General features: G+C 43.5%; 3 protein-coding genes across 3 annotated transcripts; all 3 read right to left on the bottom strand.

Moving 5' to 3' along the window:
• Window positions 1–741: 741 nt before the first annotated feature.
• Window positions 742–1,939, bottom strand: PAAG_03522 (hypothetical protein; the record flags this gene model as incomplete). Its single annotated transcript, XM_002794931.1, has 2 exons — window positions 742–1,725; window positions 1,790–1,939. The coding sequence occupies 2 exons, from the start codon at window positions 1,937–1,939 to the stop codon at window positions 742–744; spliced, it is 1,134 nt and encodes a 377-aa protein (XP_002794977.1).
• A 4,196-nt stretch (window positions 1,940–6,135) lies between these two features.
• Window positions 6,136–7,842, bottom strand: PAAG_03520 (arrestin; the record flags this gene model as incomplete). Its single annotated transcript, XM_002794929.2, has 2 exons — window positions 6,136–7,568; window positions 7,641–7,842. 2 exons carry the CDS (start codon window positions 7,840–7,842, stop codon window positions 6,136–6,138), a joined length of 1,635 nt encoding a protein of 544 aa, XP_002794975.1.
• Window positions 7,843–14,426: 6,584 nt separating this feature from the next.
• PAAG_03518 (hypothetical protein) lies at window positions 14,427–15,085 on the bottom strand (the record flags this gene model as incomplete). Its single annotated transcript, XM_015844995.1, has 2 exons — window positions 14,427–14,866; window positions 14,986–15,085. 2 exons carry the CDS (start codon window positions 15,083–15,085, stop codon window positions 14,427–14,429), a joined length of 540 nt encoding a protein of 179 aa, XP_015701969.1.
• Window positions 15,086–16,800: the final 1,715 nt, after the last annotated feature.

Here is a 16,800-nt window from a genome sequence, read left to right as displayed (position 1 = left end):
CCCTCCAATTCAATGCAATGTCCTAACTACGGATGGAAAAATAATGAAGAGAAACAGGGCTCCAAAACGAATGTATGGAGGTATTTGACAAATAGTTGTCGAAAAGAGGGTGCGTAGAACGGGACCAACGGAGTAGAAGCAAAAGCGTCGAGTTAGAAGAACAGAAAGGTAGTGAGAAGGATAATAAAATGAGAAGAGAGTAATAATAAAGCGAGAGATTAACAACCAAAACACCCTGAGCTGTGTAAATAGCTCCTGTTTGACATGGGTATATCATACCGCAAAACGAGCAAAAAAAAAAAATAAATAATAAATAAATAAATAAAAAAAAATCAACAAAACACAAAACATAAAAGAGAATCATAAGAGTGACAAAAGTGAGGGCAATTGATATCGCCTATTTCTGTCGTTCTTCATTATCAGGACATCTATGGTTTTCTGTGCCGACCATGATCACTCTGAAACGTTGCTGTATTCCCGCATTCCCACCACAAATCCCACGTCAATGACCAACATTAACATTATCCACTGCATGTAGTCATACGACAAAGTACCAAAAGAGTAAAGTTTCTGTATGAATCGTGATTCCCCTGCCCCCTGCCCACCCCTATCCCGCGTCAATGACCAACATATAATATTCACAACAAAGACCTCCTATAACCACATCCTAAGACAAAGTTGCCCAGTTGCATGAACATGCGAGCACCGTGGAATAATAAACCCAGGAAACAGCCCAAGCGTTTATAAATGATTGGAATTAAAGCAGCACATGCCTTGGGTCCGTCTGTAATCCTCCTCATAAAAGCTTCCACGGAAACTACCGGCACGGCCCGCTCGCTCTGGGTAGTCGTACAGCAGATTGTGCATGTTCTTCTTTGACGGCTCGATCGTCACGGTATGATATTGCGAAGATGATAGCGACGACGAACATCGTGCTTGGTTGGGGCGAGGGGTGATTATTTTATACGTGGGTTTGTTGCGGCTGCGTGGTTTGATTATGGTCACGCTATATCCGTAGTCGCTGGTGGTTGCGCTTGAACTCGTGAGTGTTGGTGAAATCAAGCAAATATCGGGCGTAGGCCCTGAGCCTGGGTCTACGGATATTTTGCCGCTCGAAGTTCGGGGGAAGCGCACATTGCACATGCTATGCAGGGTGTCGATGTGGATTTCACGATATCGTGGTGATTCTTCGGGTCGGCGCCATATTGGTGCAATCACTGGAATATCATCATAATGATAGTCGTCATATTCTTCTCTTTCTGCCCAGCGCGGTCTGATAGTTTTGTAATTGTATGACGGATCTGATTGGGTGTATGTGTGTCGCTTCGATGAAGGATGCGGCCGCTGCGCAGTCGAATCCGACTTTGAAGACCGGTGCTGTTTATAGGAGAGGTGCACTTTTGGAGTTGGCGAGCGTGCTCTTGGCTTGTCTGGTGAGTGTGATCTGCGTTGGGTAGTTTGATTCCTTGTGTTCGTGAACGGAACATTTACATGGTAAGGTCTCGAAGGCCTTCTTCGTGGCATGGAAGGCCTTCGTGGCATATAAGGCTTCTCTGGAGCCGGGGTTGGCGTTGAGTAGGGAAAACTCCATTGTTCCTTGTTCTCCTTCTGTCCGCGACTCTCCCCTGGCTCGTGCGTGTCCCTCTGCCCATGAATATCTCCATATGTTTTGTCAAACGCAGCCCGCTTTCCTTCATCTTGTAAGATTTCGTATGCTTCTTGCACCTAAAAAGGTGGAGTTTATGTTAGTGAAGGATTCTCAACTTGCGCTATAGGAGCACGAACACACCTTGCAGAATTCAGCTGATGATGTGCCAGGGTTCTTGTCCGGATGGGTAGTCAACAATTTTTCCCGGTACGCTTTTTTAATCTCCACCGCCGTAGCAGATTGCGTAATACCAAGAACCCGATAGCAGTCTATCTCAGTTAGTGTTTCCATCGTCTGGGAACAATGTTTACCTTCTGTTCCTATGTTTACAATATAGCAAGCTTAGGAACGGAATGGGGGCATTAAAAGATATTGACCCAGAGTCGGAAAGACGAGCAAAGAAGAAGCCAATTGTGAATGAACACGCAGACCTAGCAAATGAAAGGCAACGTTTTGGTTAGGACGGTACCTTATTTATACCCAACTTGATCCACCTTTATGCTTTACTTTCTTCACCCTTGGCTGCTCAGAGACTGGCGTGCTAGTCCCCAGGGACTCGAAATGAGAGAGAAGAGAATGCAGTTACATGCCAATACAGCTTCATGTGCACTTACATTTTGCAACTTTCAAAATCACCCTTGTTTGGGATAAACCTAAGCTCGGGCAAGGCAAAGCGTTAGATCTCTCTTGGCGTTGGAACAAGATCATTCGCTCCGAGTGCAGTTTACATTTCCTGAGCAGGCAGTTTGAATTGATGGGTAGTGAGGCTCGAAAGCAAATAGTCTCCAGGAGGTGAGCGTGGTATATTTTACTTTGAGAGCCCCGCAGCGGTCGTCAGCCTTGCTCGCACTGAGTTGTGCCAAAAAAAAAAAAAAAAAAAAAATATCGTAGGCATTACATTAGGTTCTGGTATGAAAAGTGATCTGGCTCGAAAAAACAGCTAGGTTCAAATGTAAATAGACGTCATTCAGTAGTGGACAGCAGGAGGTGCCAATAAAATGGCTGCATCCGCTTGAGAAGTTCAGCACAACGGAAATGGGTTGGCGAAGAAGTGATTCCTCCTCTCTTTGGGAGCTTAAGCTAAAAATCAACGTGAAGTATTTGAACAACTTGGGACGCGGCAATATGGGTCTGGACATCGCTGAATCCTGAACAACGAATGGTCGACGAAGCATGGTTTGAATGTCGCGTGTTTCGAGCACAAAGACTGGGAACACACCTCCCACATGTAGAATGTCAACTTCCCCTCTTCATCGTGGATTGAAGAGTTTAGAACTCGACAGAGTTGTTATGAAACTCTGAGTTATCTGCGCAAGAACAGCCACAGGCGTCAGAAAGACTCTCCGAAGCTGTCGTCAATGGAAAAGTGAGGCGGCTCGACGGAGCGAGACGATGATAATAATTGGCTTTCCGCGACTAAGAGTCGATCGGGCACGAACGGTGCCCAATATGCATTCTCTGGTATTATTCTGATTTGCGAACCAGCAAGGTCGCTGTCTGATAATTTGGTGGCAGAGCGTCATTGGACCCCTTCTGAACCCTCGAAGGCTTCCAAGCAATGCGATAACTCGCTACGCAGTAACCCGTTAGTTAGCTAGCTAGTTAGTTGAAAAATTTGCTAAAATTCGTAGTAGAACTTCAACTAAGCTGGAAGCTTTTGTCGATCCCCGTTCCAAAATATCTGTCTTCGTTGTCGTAGAGGATGAAAGATGGAAAAGGACTCTAGACGAGTTGCAGGAGAACTGAATGGGCTGGGTTATTTTTTTTTTTTCTTTTTTTCCCCACCTACTCAGCTTCTCTCTCCCAAAACAATCCAACTCACGCATTCTGAAATTGCATCATCTTCAAAGCCTGAACGGGTTCTAATATTCACCCTCCAGCATTTCCCCAAAACAACAACGAAAGGCCAGTCCTGGCACAAGCGGTTAGGATATTTAACTGACACACCAAGCTACGGAACAACAATAGGCCGAATCTGGACTTGGGACGTTGGCACGGATCTGGGATGCAATGTCAACGAACGTCTTGCCACCCCTTCTTGCGGCACAGCTCTGTGGGAAGGACGGACCGAATTCAACAGTAACTAGCAGGTTTCGCATTGTTTTTCGTGCGACGATTTCGGGTTGTGGACTTTGTGTTGGGGATCAAGCATACGTTCGATCCTCCTGTGGGAAATCAGGTTTTCATTGGACTCTATTCCGGCGAATAACGTTATAGGCAGAGGACGGTTTACCTCCTGACTTACTTGTCAGTATCAATGCGCCGGCATGATGGAGGAGAACCCCCTCTTTTCAAACTATTAAGGAAAACGAAATCGAGTTGAGATTCCCTCATCTGATGGGCATGGGTTACAATCAAGCCCATTCATATGCGGCCGCCGCAAACCAATGAAGCGTAATGATATATGTACGTACTCCAAACACGGAATCCAGGGTGACCACGACTTTTGATTTGGGAAGCCGAAGAATCTACCCCCGGCGAAGTTGAGAGATCTCTGATTTATAACATGATTGTTATATCTTCCCATTAAACCCTATCCACAAGGCTAGTGTCCATAAAACGATGGGTCAATTGCCGCTGAAATTTTATGACCTCTTTACATAACCATAGGCAAATTCCTCCAGGGAATCAGCATTTGGCATAAACCTACTTTCTTGAGAAAGCCGCAAGTTGATCGGCCATCAGAAAACTTCCGAACCTGCGCTCGTCGGCGATACTTCCTTCGGACGTTAGAACAGTGATTATGAAATTACTCTACAAACGGGCATTGGAACGCATAAGAGGTCCTGACATTTTATTTTCATAGTCCGACAACGAACCTACTTCGTTTCAACCTTTTTCCGCCCAACAATGGTTTATGTTATGAATTTGAGAAAGGACACAAAGGACTACAGGCTGGCAGGTTCTTTAAGATCAATTGTCTCTTGGGAGATGTCTGGGCATGATCACAACATTTAGTGAAGATAAGGATTTCACAACAATAAAGCTCCAAGGGAATGCATGATATCCAAACAGTTGGCCGGCAATCTTGTTCAAATTTTTAGGGATTTTGATTCCCTCGTAGTGTGCACGTTTCACTCTCTTCTATGATTTCACAATTTGGAATTCTTCTTGTACTGTTTTACTGATACCCTATCTATGAATATCTCCCTTTCCCGATCGTGTCTCCGGCTGAAAGACTAAAGTTTCATCCGGACGATTAACTTCCAACTACTCCTGCGTCTTCTTTCCCTTGAAAATTTTTCGAATGGCTATTTGTGTTAACAGACCGACATATGCGTATCTCAGTCAACATGTGTCCGCAAACATTCAACATGCCACCTTAATCTCGATAGTTCCACAGGATGAAACGCAGCTTCATTGATTCACGTCACCCGAGACTTGCAATTGGCATGATGAAACGGTTAGAATCTCCACACAATACAGAGGCAAACTCAAAGCATCTGACTTGCCTATTAGTCTGGTGATCGCAGCCTATTTGGAAGTGGCACGAGCCTAAAGAGTTTTTGAGCTCCTAAGTGAAATGGCCTCAGGAAATAGCATATGAAAATGTTTCCGGACTTATTTGTCGAGGTGGGCGACTGCTTCTTTTGAGCGCAGGAGTAGTTTCAGTGCGTTTCCTTGTACTGGATATTTTCCTACCTTTGATATTCTCTCCAGGGATGTTCGCCTACCAGCAGAGTCCGCAAGCGCACTTCCACTGCAGAATTTTTGCTGGCTGATTCACACCTCCAGTATGACACTTGCGAATGAAATCTAGCATTATTCAATAATCATTTATTCATCCTGCAGAGAAACCGAATTTACAACGAACCTGTCCTTCACTCAGTCTACATATCCAGACCCCTCTCTACAACTGACCCTGGCCTTTTGGATCTTCTGGGTCAGGAGGTTTTTTATACCCTCATTCTCATAGTTCATTTTTTTTTTTAAAAAAAAAAAAAAAAAAAACACATGAAGAGTTTCAACAAAGCTGCTCCATGCAATTAATGGTATGCATTTGAAGAATTGAAATATGCCATTAGCAATTCTGTCAATCTGGTCAATGAGATTGAAGGGAATACTCAACAACCAAAAATGAGAGCTCAATGAAACAGGTCATGAAAACTCTTTTTGTCAGAGCGAATGCAGATTATTTATTCACTAAAGATCAGGTGTCATTTCGGAAGATTAGACACAGAAATTGACATGAGCGGTAAAACACCTGTGAGAAAATAAGTGATGTATGAGTGATATAAAAACCCATCACTTAGCATGATGTTGGGGGGAAGAAAAAAGGAGGTGCAAGGTCATGCAGAAACCATCATCATACCCAAAGTTGCAAAAAATCTAGGGTCATGAAAGTTGAAAAAATTATGTACAAAACAGCAACATGCTTCTGAGGGTTTTTAAACCACATAACGAAGAAAAAGTGAGTAAAGGTCAATCGAGGAAGCGAGATGATATAACCCGGATTGATCGCGTCGATCCACTGTCCATCTGCAAAATCAGCAAGTAGTTCCCACAACCGTCTGATTCGGCTTCTCCTTCGCAAACGCCGACGATCCATTCGAATACTCAGGCGGCGCCAAGCCACTCGCCGACGGAACCGCCGAAAAGAACGGATCGCTCCGACCCCGCCTTACCTCTGTCACTAATGACCGGGAGCGCTCAATACAGTGAGCTTGTGGCGGCGTAACTCTGCGCGGTGTGAAGTATTCGTCTTCCGTGTTCCTCACCCGGCTCTGCCGGCGGCGTACCGCGCATGCATCTGCCAGACTCTTTGTTGTGGAGACTTGAATGGGCACACGGATCGCTAGGGTTGGGGCGATCAAGTTTGCGTTGGGAGTATGGTAGGAAAGTGACATTTCGAGTGTGTACGTGCGCGACGTCAGACAGGAGTGGAAAGTTGGTGCGTATGCGCGGGTTTTGGGTAGGTTAATGGGGACTAGAATTGAAGTGGCATAGTAGGTATCCCCAGTATAGCTGGCGGTGGGTCCAAGGAGGGACTCGACGGAGCTGGTAGATTGGATGGAGTCGCGGCGATGGAGGGAGGGGGCGGCTGATGAGCAGGGTTTTGTGGAGGCGTGCTTTTGCCAGGTCGCGGAAGCGACGCAGCGGGTTGCGAGCGAGATGGTTTGCGTATACACCCTTTGGTTGAGAGCCCAGGCTAGAGCGGCTGTCTTGGAAGGAATATCATTCCATGGTTCCGTCCCGAAGAAAGTGTTCACTTTTAGCTTGCCCCAGAGTTTGCCCAGGCGAGGAGGCTGTTGATGTTCATTTACAGGGTCAAATCGGAGGTGGACAGTTGCCATAGTGGTGGGTACACATTCTTCTGAACCAGCTGCATCTGCAGTTGCTGATGCTGGGATGCGTAATGCTTTTGGTTGAGCAGCTGCCATCACAATTCGGCCGATCTTGCCCCTTAGTGCGCCCTTTTTCACGTCCTTCTCTTTGCGCATGCAATACTCCTCGTTGTCGTCCAAAATGTTCAAAGGCGGAGCCTCATCCGTTGCTGGGATAATAAGAACATTTTGTTTGGCATCCACGAACACCTTCGGGGAATCATCTACCGAACTGGCCTTGGATAGTTGGGCTCTCACAGCATATTGGATCTGCGCCACCCCGGGGCCCATATCGTCTAGGAGTTTGCTGCCATTTTCCCCCAGGGCAGGATCTCCTAGCGATGGTGGCAAAAGGGTATGTGCTGCATGGACTTGCTGGTGGTTATGTCTATGGCAGCATGAATTGGGGAGCAATCGCTCGGGGACAACAAAGGTAAAAGGAAACGTGTATGTGCGGCCCACTTCTATATTTCTTGGCTGGGGATATTGCGACTCATCGATGGGCTGTATAAGGCGCAGGAAGGTGTGAAATGCAGAATATCGATCAACTGAAGGTCCCGCTATTCCAGGTCGTTCAATGACTGTCTTGGAGGTTCCTGATAATGCAGAATTAACATCGTTAACGGTTATCAAAATGTCGTGGAGAGAAACTAAATAACCATCCGTACCTTCAAAAGTAATGAAAATATCTTCAAATCGGATATCAGAATCTGACATTACTATCACTTCCCCCTTGATAGTGTCCAAAGTTGAGTACGAATTATTCATGGGTGGGTGCTGATTGTTTAGATTGATTACAACCGAAGGCTTTGAGCGCCGGGAGAATCTATCGAGGGCACTTGAACTGTGCGATGTAGTTGAGGCGACCATTGTGCTGCCTTGTCTGGCGGAAATCGTGGAACGGCCGCGATAGTTCTAAAAGAGCACAGAGGCTGTTTGTTGGAAGGGCACAGAAACAATAGAAAGAATCTTGTTGAATTTTCTCTTCCAAGAAACCAGAGACAACGGTGGGGGGAAAAGCGGGTCCCAAGCAGACGCAATATTTATATCAATTTGGGGGAAGTGATCTTGGGTGGGGGGAGATTTGGTTTTCGAAAAAGGCTGGCGTATCTCAGTGCAGAGCACCGGTAAACAGTAGAACAAGTCCAATGTTATTATGAGAGAGGTTGCTAGACGTAAGGACCTATATATAGTAGTATTGCTGGAGTATGAAGTTGCAGCGTTTTTCGAAGCTGCTTTGCAGATATATCGGAAAGCCCAAAGCATACAGCTATGTACAAAACCGCCAGTGAGAGACATCTCCTCCTCTTTCCACTTTATATATAAAAAGCCCGCCGTAACTACAAGATGCAGGGTCATAAGAACAGCAAATCTCATCATCGACTTCTCGTGTTGACATAAACCTTCCTACTAACTCCCTGGGACCCAGAACCACAAAATGACACCAACAGGGCGTGTTGAGCTGTCAGGCGCTGAGTTGAAAGTGCGAATGTTTGGACAAAAAATAAACTATTTTGAGTCATCAGATAACTAGGTTCAAGGAGGCTGATCCCGAATTTGGTTTGTTAAGTCCGTGATAGCGGAATTCGAGCCCCGTTAGCTGTCAAGTCCGGCGCATGCCCGCCGAACCCTCAGGCATTCATTCATATATTGTTGCTCCCTAACGCGACAGACAAGGGGTTTTGATGACAAGGGATCCCGGGAATCCACGTCTTGCCAGGATGCATGGCAGACAGGGCTGGTTAACCCACAGAATAAATAATTAGTAATGATGGTGCTTTTAGCTAAAGACTGGCCCAGACAAACAAGTCCAAGGGCTACTGCTCTTCCCCGGTTCAACGTTCCCAGACAAAACTTTGATATTCTCTGGCGGTGCAGCCTTGCAGAACACAACGCATTTCTCGGGCATGTAACTAACTTATTTTGAGATGTCTTCAGATTTATCTGCACAAGGATGCAGACACCACAATACGTCAGTCAGCATTTTGGAAATGGCATTCAACTTTCATGAAAAAACCAATAAAGTCATTGACGTCCAATATCCATCCAATGACCCCCATGATTATCAAATGATAATTATTCATCATGCTCCGCGATGGTGTCATACGATACCTGATTTGCTAGGAGAAGCATTGACCAAGCCGTATATTATTTAATCCGAAGGGCGTACCAGTCAAAAGTCCTTCAACCGCTGCAGTCAATTATTAACAAGCAGCTGCTGATAGTTCAAAGTTCAAAAGGGACGTAATCACTAACTTCTGGAGTTAATTATTAACGAAGACTTGCTGGCATCCATGGATCGGACAGCGAGGCCAGTAATTATGTCACACACGTCTGAGCCAGCCAGAGCAGAATTGGACAAGTCATCTGGGGAGGTTCTCTTCTTCAAGTCCAAAGGGCGTCGCGAGCAACCACCCACTGGAGTTTAATTATTGAAGAGGAACGAGGACTTCCGCGGACTCGGGATTGAAGGTTCGGTGGCTCCCAAGGTACTTTGATTTTAGTCGGCAACCAGAGGCCTAGCTATTGGCCTAACCAGATTGACCTGGTGTCGCTGGAATGTTGGATCTTGACGTGATCAGCTGAATAATGAAAGATCAAAATAGTTAACTAGTTGACTACGGAGTAACTATTAGCTAACTAGTTAGGTAAGGTTGTGCTGGCGAGTCTACCAAGCCACTGAAGAATATGTTAGCGACTACAAACTGCATCATCATTTTTGGCATGAATGATTACACCATGATTGAGCAACTCGTCGGTTAAGTTTGGTTCTGGAGTTGGAGAGGTTCTTGTTTGAGGCTCCTTTAAGCTTGTTTGGCTCTTGTGTTATCAGATCGAAAACCTTAAAGCCACGACGGACCCAGGCTCACACCAGCTAACCCCGCTTTCACAACCAAGTCCATTCCTCAACCACGCGCATAACTAACTATCTATCTAGGTTTCTTCTCCGTCCGTTTTGTCCTTGCTGATATAGTAACGGATAGCAGTGATGGCTGGACCTGAAGTTAGCGGTTCCATGTGACCGCACAATCGTCGTCCAGAGCCAACCGAGTCATTATTCATGGATGGTGCGATACAGAGTGTGTGCTTGATACGGAATCCAGATGCACGCACGCCCTGCCAAGAACAAAGCAGGGTTCCCCCCGCCCCTCCTTGGCACTTATCTCGATTGATCAGTGATCGCTAAACTAAACGCTGGGACGCTTCTGTGGCCTTTTTTTGATCTGTTTCTTCTGTGATTCGGTGTTTCTCGCAGCCAGATGGGCACGAGGTCGAAACTAAATATTCTTATCTGTCTTAACATCCATGGATCCTTATTTCTATGCCTCATTTAAGGATTCGGCTGAATTGGGCAAAACCGGAAAAGAAAAAAAGGAAAAAAAAAAAAAAGAAAAAAGAAAAAAAAATTGACTGGGAGATTACATTCGAAGGTAGAAATTACTAGATATGGGCCTTACCAGCGCGCAACTTCGCCCTACGCAGTTTTTGAGGAGTTTCCTTACCACCGAGGTAGTTACGTTTAACTACATTTTTCAAAATGGGCAGGGCAGGAAGATGGGATTTTACTCAATTGAAAATTGACACGAAAGGACGTTCACAGTCATATAAGCACCCTTGGCAGCTATACAACATTCAATATTCTCAAAAGGGGAGGAGACATCGCGCATCACCAATTTAAAGGGTAATCTGATAAAAACACCGGGAATAAGAGTAGGTGGGCTCAATCAAGTAAAGGAATAGGCTTAAAACTTTATGATATTTCTTGGGGCGTGCCATAGTAAATATTTACTTTTTACCTCTGCCCCACCTTCACCCCGCACCCCTACTTTCCAAACTTTAAATACCAGAAAAAAAAGAAAATTGGTTGGGAGGAGGGAAGTGAAAAGGGCCCCCAACCCCCACAACTGGCGAGAAATGAAATAATTCCCCTTCGCTTTCTGCTCGTTTTGTCTTCAAAGGGATCGCTGCGGGAGAGTTCCCGCTCGTTTGACATCTCGGAAAGATGCGGAGATGTTGGTAAATATCTAGTCAACATGAACTCTAAGTATCCGACATAAAACTTTGCGCCACAACTTTGACAGACGAAGAGCTTTACATCAATCTTGAAGTTTGGAATGCCTCTATAGCATCAGGACAACTGCTTCACTGGAATTTGTAGTCAATTGTTGCGGAATCAGCTTTCATGGCATCGATAACTATGTTTTGGGGGGGGGGGGTTTTGTGGGCTATGCTTTTTACTTTTCGTTGGGCGTAGGTGGGAGTATGAGTCATGTTACTGTTTTAACTACGCATTTTTTTTAGTTATAGGAATAGCAAATACACTTTTGCATGCGTTAGACGTGAGTTTCCATTCTGGGATGCCATGTGCTCCTATGATTTGTTCCGGATGGATTGAGTTAAGGTTGTAGGTTACTCTGAGTTAACCGCTCATGTGGAGAGTTCTCTGTAACTTAATTTCCCCTCTTGCGTTCAGCCTTAGATGTCTGGTTTGGCTAGACAACGTTGATCATTTTCAAGCCTGGTTCTCGACCAGAATCAAAGAGTGTGAACAACCAAAAGGCATTGAAAGGTATTGTGGCGACTTCAGGAGTTAAGCGACATTTCCCCGTAGGAGATTTACTGGTTACTGCGGAGAACGAAGAGGTTTTGGGTAACATTTCACATGGTAAGGAGGCAGTTTTAACTACGTAAGGCTTCTCCCGCAGTTAAAAAGTCAGAACACAGACTGTTGAACTTGCATTTTTCCCATCTCCAGTTCTAATCTGACGCACGGATATAGCCCAGCTCAACGGTCATACATTGGATAATACATCTTGGTTGTTGAACACATGAGAAAAGAACACAAGTCATCATCAGTGTCACAGACAGAGGTTTATTCACTGCTAAGGGGCGTTCTAGAAACCCATTCAGTAAAGTTTGACTAGCAAGGAGCTGAAGACAAATCACATCTGGAGTAGCTAGTTAGCTGTGGTCCAGCAACTTGGATCATTAACGAGCGAGCTCAATTAGAGAACCTATGGACTAGAAGACATGCATTTTTCTCCCATTGGTGTAGTTATCAAGCCCAACATCCCACGGAAAATTAAGGTTTGCGGTGACTAAATAACGTAATTCACCCTACCGAGCACAACTTACCGGAACATCATCTTCAACTTCACGTGTCCTCAACTATTTAATTCAATATGACAGTTCCAAATCAAGAAGAAAGGCTTTGTCATTCAAGTTTATAACAATGACCAACCAATTTACTAATATCTCTGAGTTGCTTCTTAAGTCATATAATGTTTCTCATACACACCTCTTCTAATTAACTATAGAATTGATAAATATTTTTAAATTTTAGAAGAAATACCAAAAACCAGCTTTTACAATGAAAAATCCCTAGTTCAGCGAATAATATTTATGAATAAATGAGGTCAACTCTTTTAAATTTTAAATTGAAAGGATATAAGATATGATCAATATACTTCTTTTACGTTAGTTATAGCTGGAAAAAATTAACTCTTTAAAATTTGAGCTAATTGTAACGGGCGTGCCACCGTATACGGCCCTACCACTTCCATAGAGAACAAAAAGACGAATCCGTTAAGGAGAATCGAAAAGTAAGAGAAACGAGAATGAAAGCTATGTAAGGTGTGGGCGCAGAGTTTCATACGGGTCAGGCAGGAAGAAGGATAATCCGGGCTCAGAGTTTTGGAACAAAAGGTGATCACCCACATTAGCCTATTACACTGAAATCTTATTCTAATTAGTAAGTTTTATATAAATATGACTAATAAAAAACTCGCTAACTATTTATGATGGATTTAATATATAATTGATTGATCTCTCTCTATTATAACTATCATGAGAAGAAAAAGTTATCAAACTTTTTAGCCTAAAATTATTTTCTTATGTTTAAAAATTAAATTAAAAAGATAATTAAATTAACAATAATTTAAAAATAATTTAACTACAAAAGCTACTTAAAAAATTATATAGAATTCTATAAAAAAAGTTTAATTTTTAATATAAGTAAAGTAAAAGTTACATTAAATTTAGTAGTTATATTTTAGATCAATTATTTAATTATTATACTTTATTTTATATGTCAACTATAGTGATTAGATATAAACTATTTTATCTTATTAAAAAAGATAAATAATTACAACATTAAATTATAAATAGTTATAAGATTAAAGATTAATCATAAATACAAAATTTTCTTAAATATATATATATATATATATTATCTAGACTAAATCTTTTGAGAAATATATCAATTAATTATAGATAAATTTTAAACTATAGACATGGTTTTATTTAATTCAGAGAAAGTTCTTCCTTATCTACAAACTCAATTTTACATCACAAGCTTTTACTTCTCACAACACAACATTGATCAATTAGTGTAGTTAGTGTGAGAAAATCAACTAATTTGTTTAATGTTGTATGCAGAGTTTATCTATATTTACTCATCAAGCAATTAATTAATTGATAAAGATATCTCAACTAGTTATAAATACTTAGTACGGTGATCTTAGTGAAAGAAAATAGTCAGTTATACACTGTTAACATTAAAGAGAAGTGAAGGAGGAGTAAAAAAAAAACGCTCTTTTTGCTGAGGAAGGGATCTTAACATGTGCTGAAGCTCATACAAGAAGTGTTATATTGCATGAGCTGCGGTCAAAGAAGCAAGCTGTAGAGGGTGAAGGGGAGAGAATCGTACAGTTGAAAATGGCCCATTGGCTGAAGAGCATAATCATACCAATTAATATGTATATATATCTTATTTAGAATTGTTCTTCAATAAATTCTGCTCAGATCTTCAAAATTTGGCGTTTTGGAAGAGGATTATTTATGTTATATATAAAATTTCTCAAGATTCCTTTTGACTGGGAAAACAGGAGCAGATCACTACTAAAGGAGGCACCTTGGCAGACTGCTGCCCAGATGCTTATGTATTTCTGGGATTTGACCTGGCAATGGTTCAGCGACAAAAAGAAATTCTCTCCAACGAGGCGCGACACTCGAAGCATTTTATAAACTGGGTCGTGAAACAGGTGGTCCTCGTGTTGGGCTGAAATGAAGGCGCCTGATCTAGTTATCCGTAGATTGGAGGGAAGAGCACCTGTATAACTAAGTTATGGCAGCCCATCTTCACTGAAACCATATGTAATTCAAGCAGACTCCGAAAGACCAATCGATCAACAATGGCAAAAGGACGAGGTCGACAAGAACAAAACTCCCCTATCCTTTAAGCCCCAACACTACTCATTCAAACCCTACACAACTCCAAAAACAACCAAAACAACCCCCTCTACAGCCCTAATACGTAACCAGGCGCCGTTAAACAACAACTATCTACGCCTTGATGCCACAAAAGAAAAAGAAAAAGAAAACTCCAACGCCCTGCTGAATACTGTCACTCTCATCACTGCGGATGATTCCCTGGGAAATCGCTGCGCTGAATCTTACCCCCCATTTCTTAGATACCCGCGAGCGGCGATGGTGTTATCACTCTCGGTTCTCCGTCGTTGCCGATTCCTTCTCCACCACTTCAAAGCCTCCCATGGCCCACTGCAATGTGCAGTCTCTCTGGAGGTGACATTCAACTCTGATGACGACGACGCCTGCAATCGTGGGTGCCCGTTTCGAATGAGATTTGCAACAGAAAGTTCAACGCCGCGAGGATGGGTATTGGGCTGTGTTGCTAAGGGAGTTTTCGGTTGTTTTAAGTGATAATACGTTCGGCGGCACAACGGGCAGCTTGCGTCTCGTTGCGTCATCCAGTCGTCAATGCATGGTTTGTGGAAGATGTGCTGGCAGGGCAGTTCTCGAAACCTCGTGTCGCAGTTGAGGTCCTCAAAACACAGAATACATCCCATTTCCTGCATTTGTCCCTTTAGTTCGTCTGCTTATTTTATTTATTTATTTATTAATTTTTTTTTTTTGTTAGCAAAACCGATCGCGCTTGTTCACAGCTAAATTTTAAATGCAACGGGTGGGCACAACACACACGCACACACACACCTTTCTCTATAGGAATACCAGAAAAACAGCGCATTCGGGCATGGTCGAGCTCCTCAATGGACAGCGTGGGCAGGCAATACATGGAATGTGCATGCGTCATGGCGTAACTACACGTTTCGGCTGATAAAATAAGCAGCAATTGGAACCAGTGCTTGCGAGAACGACGGGATAGTTGTGCGGGAGAGAGAGAGGAATCAAGGAGCGGCTATCTTTTCCATATACAACATTGACATGTAGTAAAAAAAAAAAAAGGAAAAGAAAAAGAAAAAGCAAACTTTAGTGATTCACCCCAGGGCCCAGCAGTGCAGAGCTGTGTTGGTTTTATTTCCTTTGTCGGCCAACCGCCCCAACTTCTCTGAAGGTTTTCTTCCAGAGAGTTTTCCCATCAACAATCAAGCTTCCTCCCTGGCCAGTTTGGTTTGGCGTTCAACCAGTGACCATGACATCACTTCCAAACCCAGCTGCGGGCACTAATCAGACCTTGATTTCGTGGGAAGTTCATGATGTAGGGGTTGAACCAGAGTTCGTCAGTAGGGAATTCCCCTCTTTTTGATTCCAAATTCGTTATATTGCTTCCATGGTACCCACCGTAGTTAATTTGCTCTCTTGATACGAAGAGATATCAAATTAATAAGGTTCTCTTTTACTTGTAATCCCCTCCATATCATCTCAATCTGTTTAACTTCCTTAGCAGATTATTATTGTAAAGGAAACTTACCATTGTATTGCATTGCAATTGTTTCTTATTGAGACTGGGGATTTACGTTTCGAAAAGAACCGAACCGCAGACTGCTTCCTGACCAAGAAAACAGCCCTAGTGTGTGTTGTGTAGCTGGTTTCAAAAAGACCGGCCAGCTGGAGAAATTCTAGGCGAAACGATCGAGTTTTTTCTTGCCCCGATCGAAACTTTCTCCCATGATTAAAATTATCATTCGAAATTGGGGGATGAATCTCGAAGCAATGGCCCTCAGGGTATCGACCGAATAATAAACAAAGCCGAAGGAGGTTGGTTAAACTCAAAGATCACCGACCGAGAAGGCAGTCGACCAATTAAGTTTGCTCGCGACTCTTCGACGATCGACTTAAGTTACAGTTAACTACCTAGTTAGCTGGAACGACTTAAGTTGGTTATTTACTGAGCACTCGGGGCTTTTGGCTAACCCTAACTAACCCTTGCCTTACTTCTAGTTATATAGACTATCTCCGACGAGTGTTTTCCGATGCTGAAGGCGGAGCGACTGGAGGACGTCACATCCAGGGATATTTGCTCTAATGCCGATAACTAACTATCTGTTCGCTGGCACGGTGAGGCTAACGCGAGCCTCGATCCATGGCGGTTGTTGATATTGTCAATACTGTCGTGGTCTGCATTCGTCTTGACCTGGAAGAGTTCTGCTCCCGGCGAGGTATGTGATTTGAGGCGATCAGGGAAAACCCGGTCGTCTGTTATATGCCCGGATTCTCAGCCCGGAGAAATCTCAAGTTCTTAACCAATTTCACATATATATATATACCCTGTGCGGAGTAGCTGGTTGTATCCCCGCTCTTACTTTCGATCTCGCCCTCATTCTCTGCAGAGAATCTGTTCCACAACATCTTTCTCATCCGAATACGTGCAATACGCGCAATACGTGCATGGAGATGCGTAACTTATAAAAACGTTCGCACTAATATTCTTCCCACAATTTCTCCTTTTTGCTGCCTGATTAATTCCGGAGATTGAGAATTTGGAAGATTTCATTCAACTTCTGAAACATTCTGCAACCCATCGGACAGCCTAATATACCACCCTGTCATGAACCATGTGACTGGGCT

The sequence above is a fragment of the Paracoccidioides lutzii genome, assembly GCF_000150705.2.
Source record: "Paracoccidioides lutzii Pb01 unplaced genomic scaffold supercont2.7, whole genome shotgun sequence".
Taxonomy (NCBI): Eukaryota; Fungi; Ascomycota; class Eurotiomycetes; order Onygenales; family Ajellomycetaceae; genus Paracoccidioides; species Paracoccidioides lutzii.
Note: the sequence above shows the minus strand (reverse complement) of the source record. Positions and strands in the feature narration are given on the sequence as shown.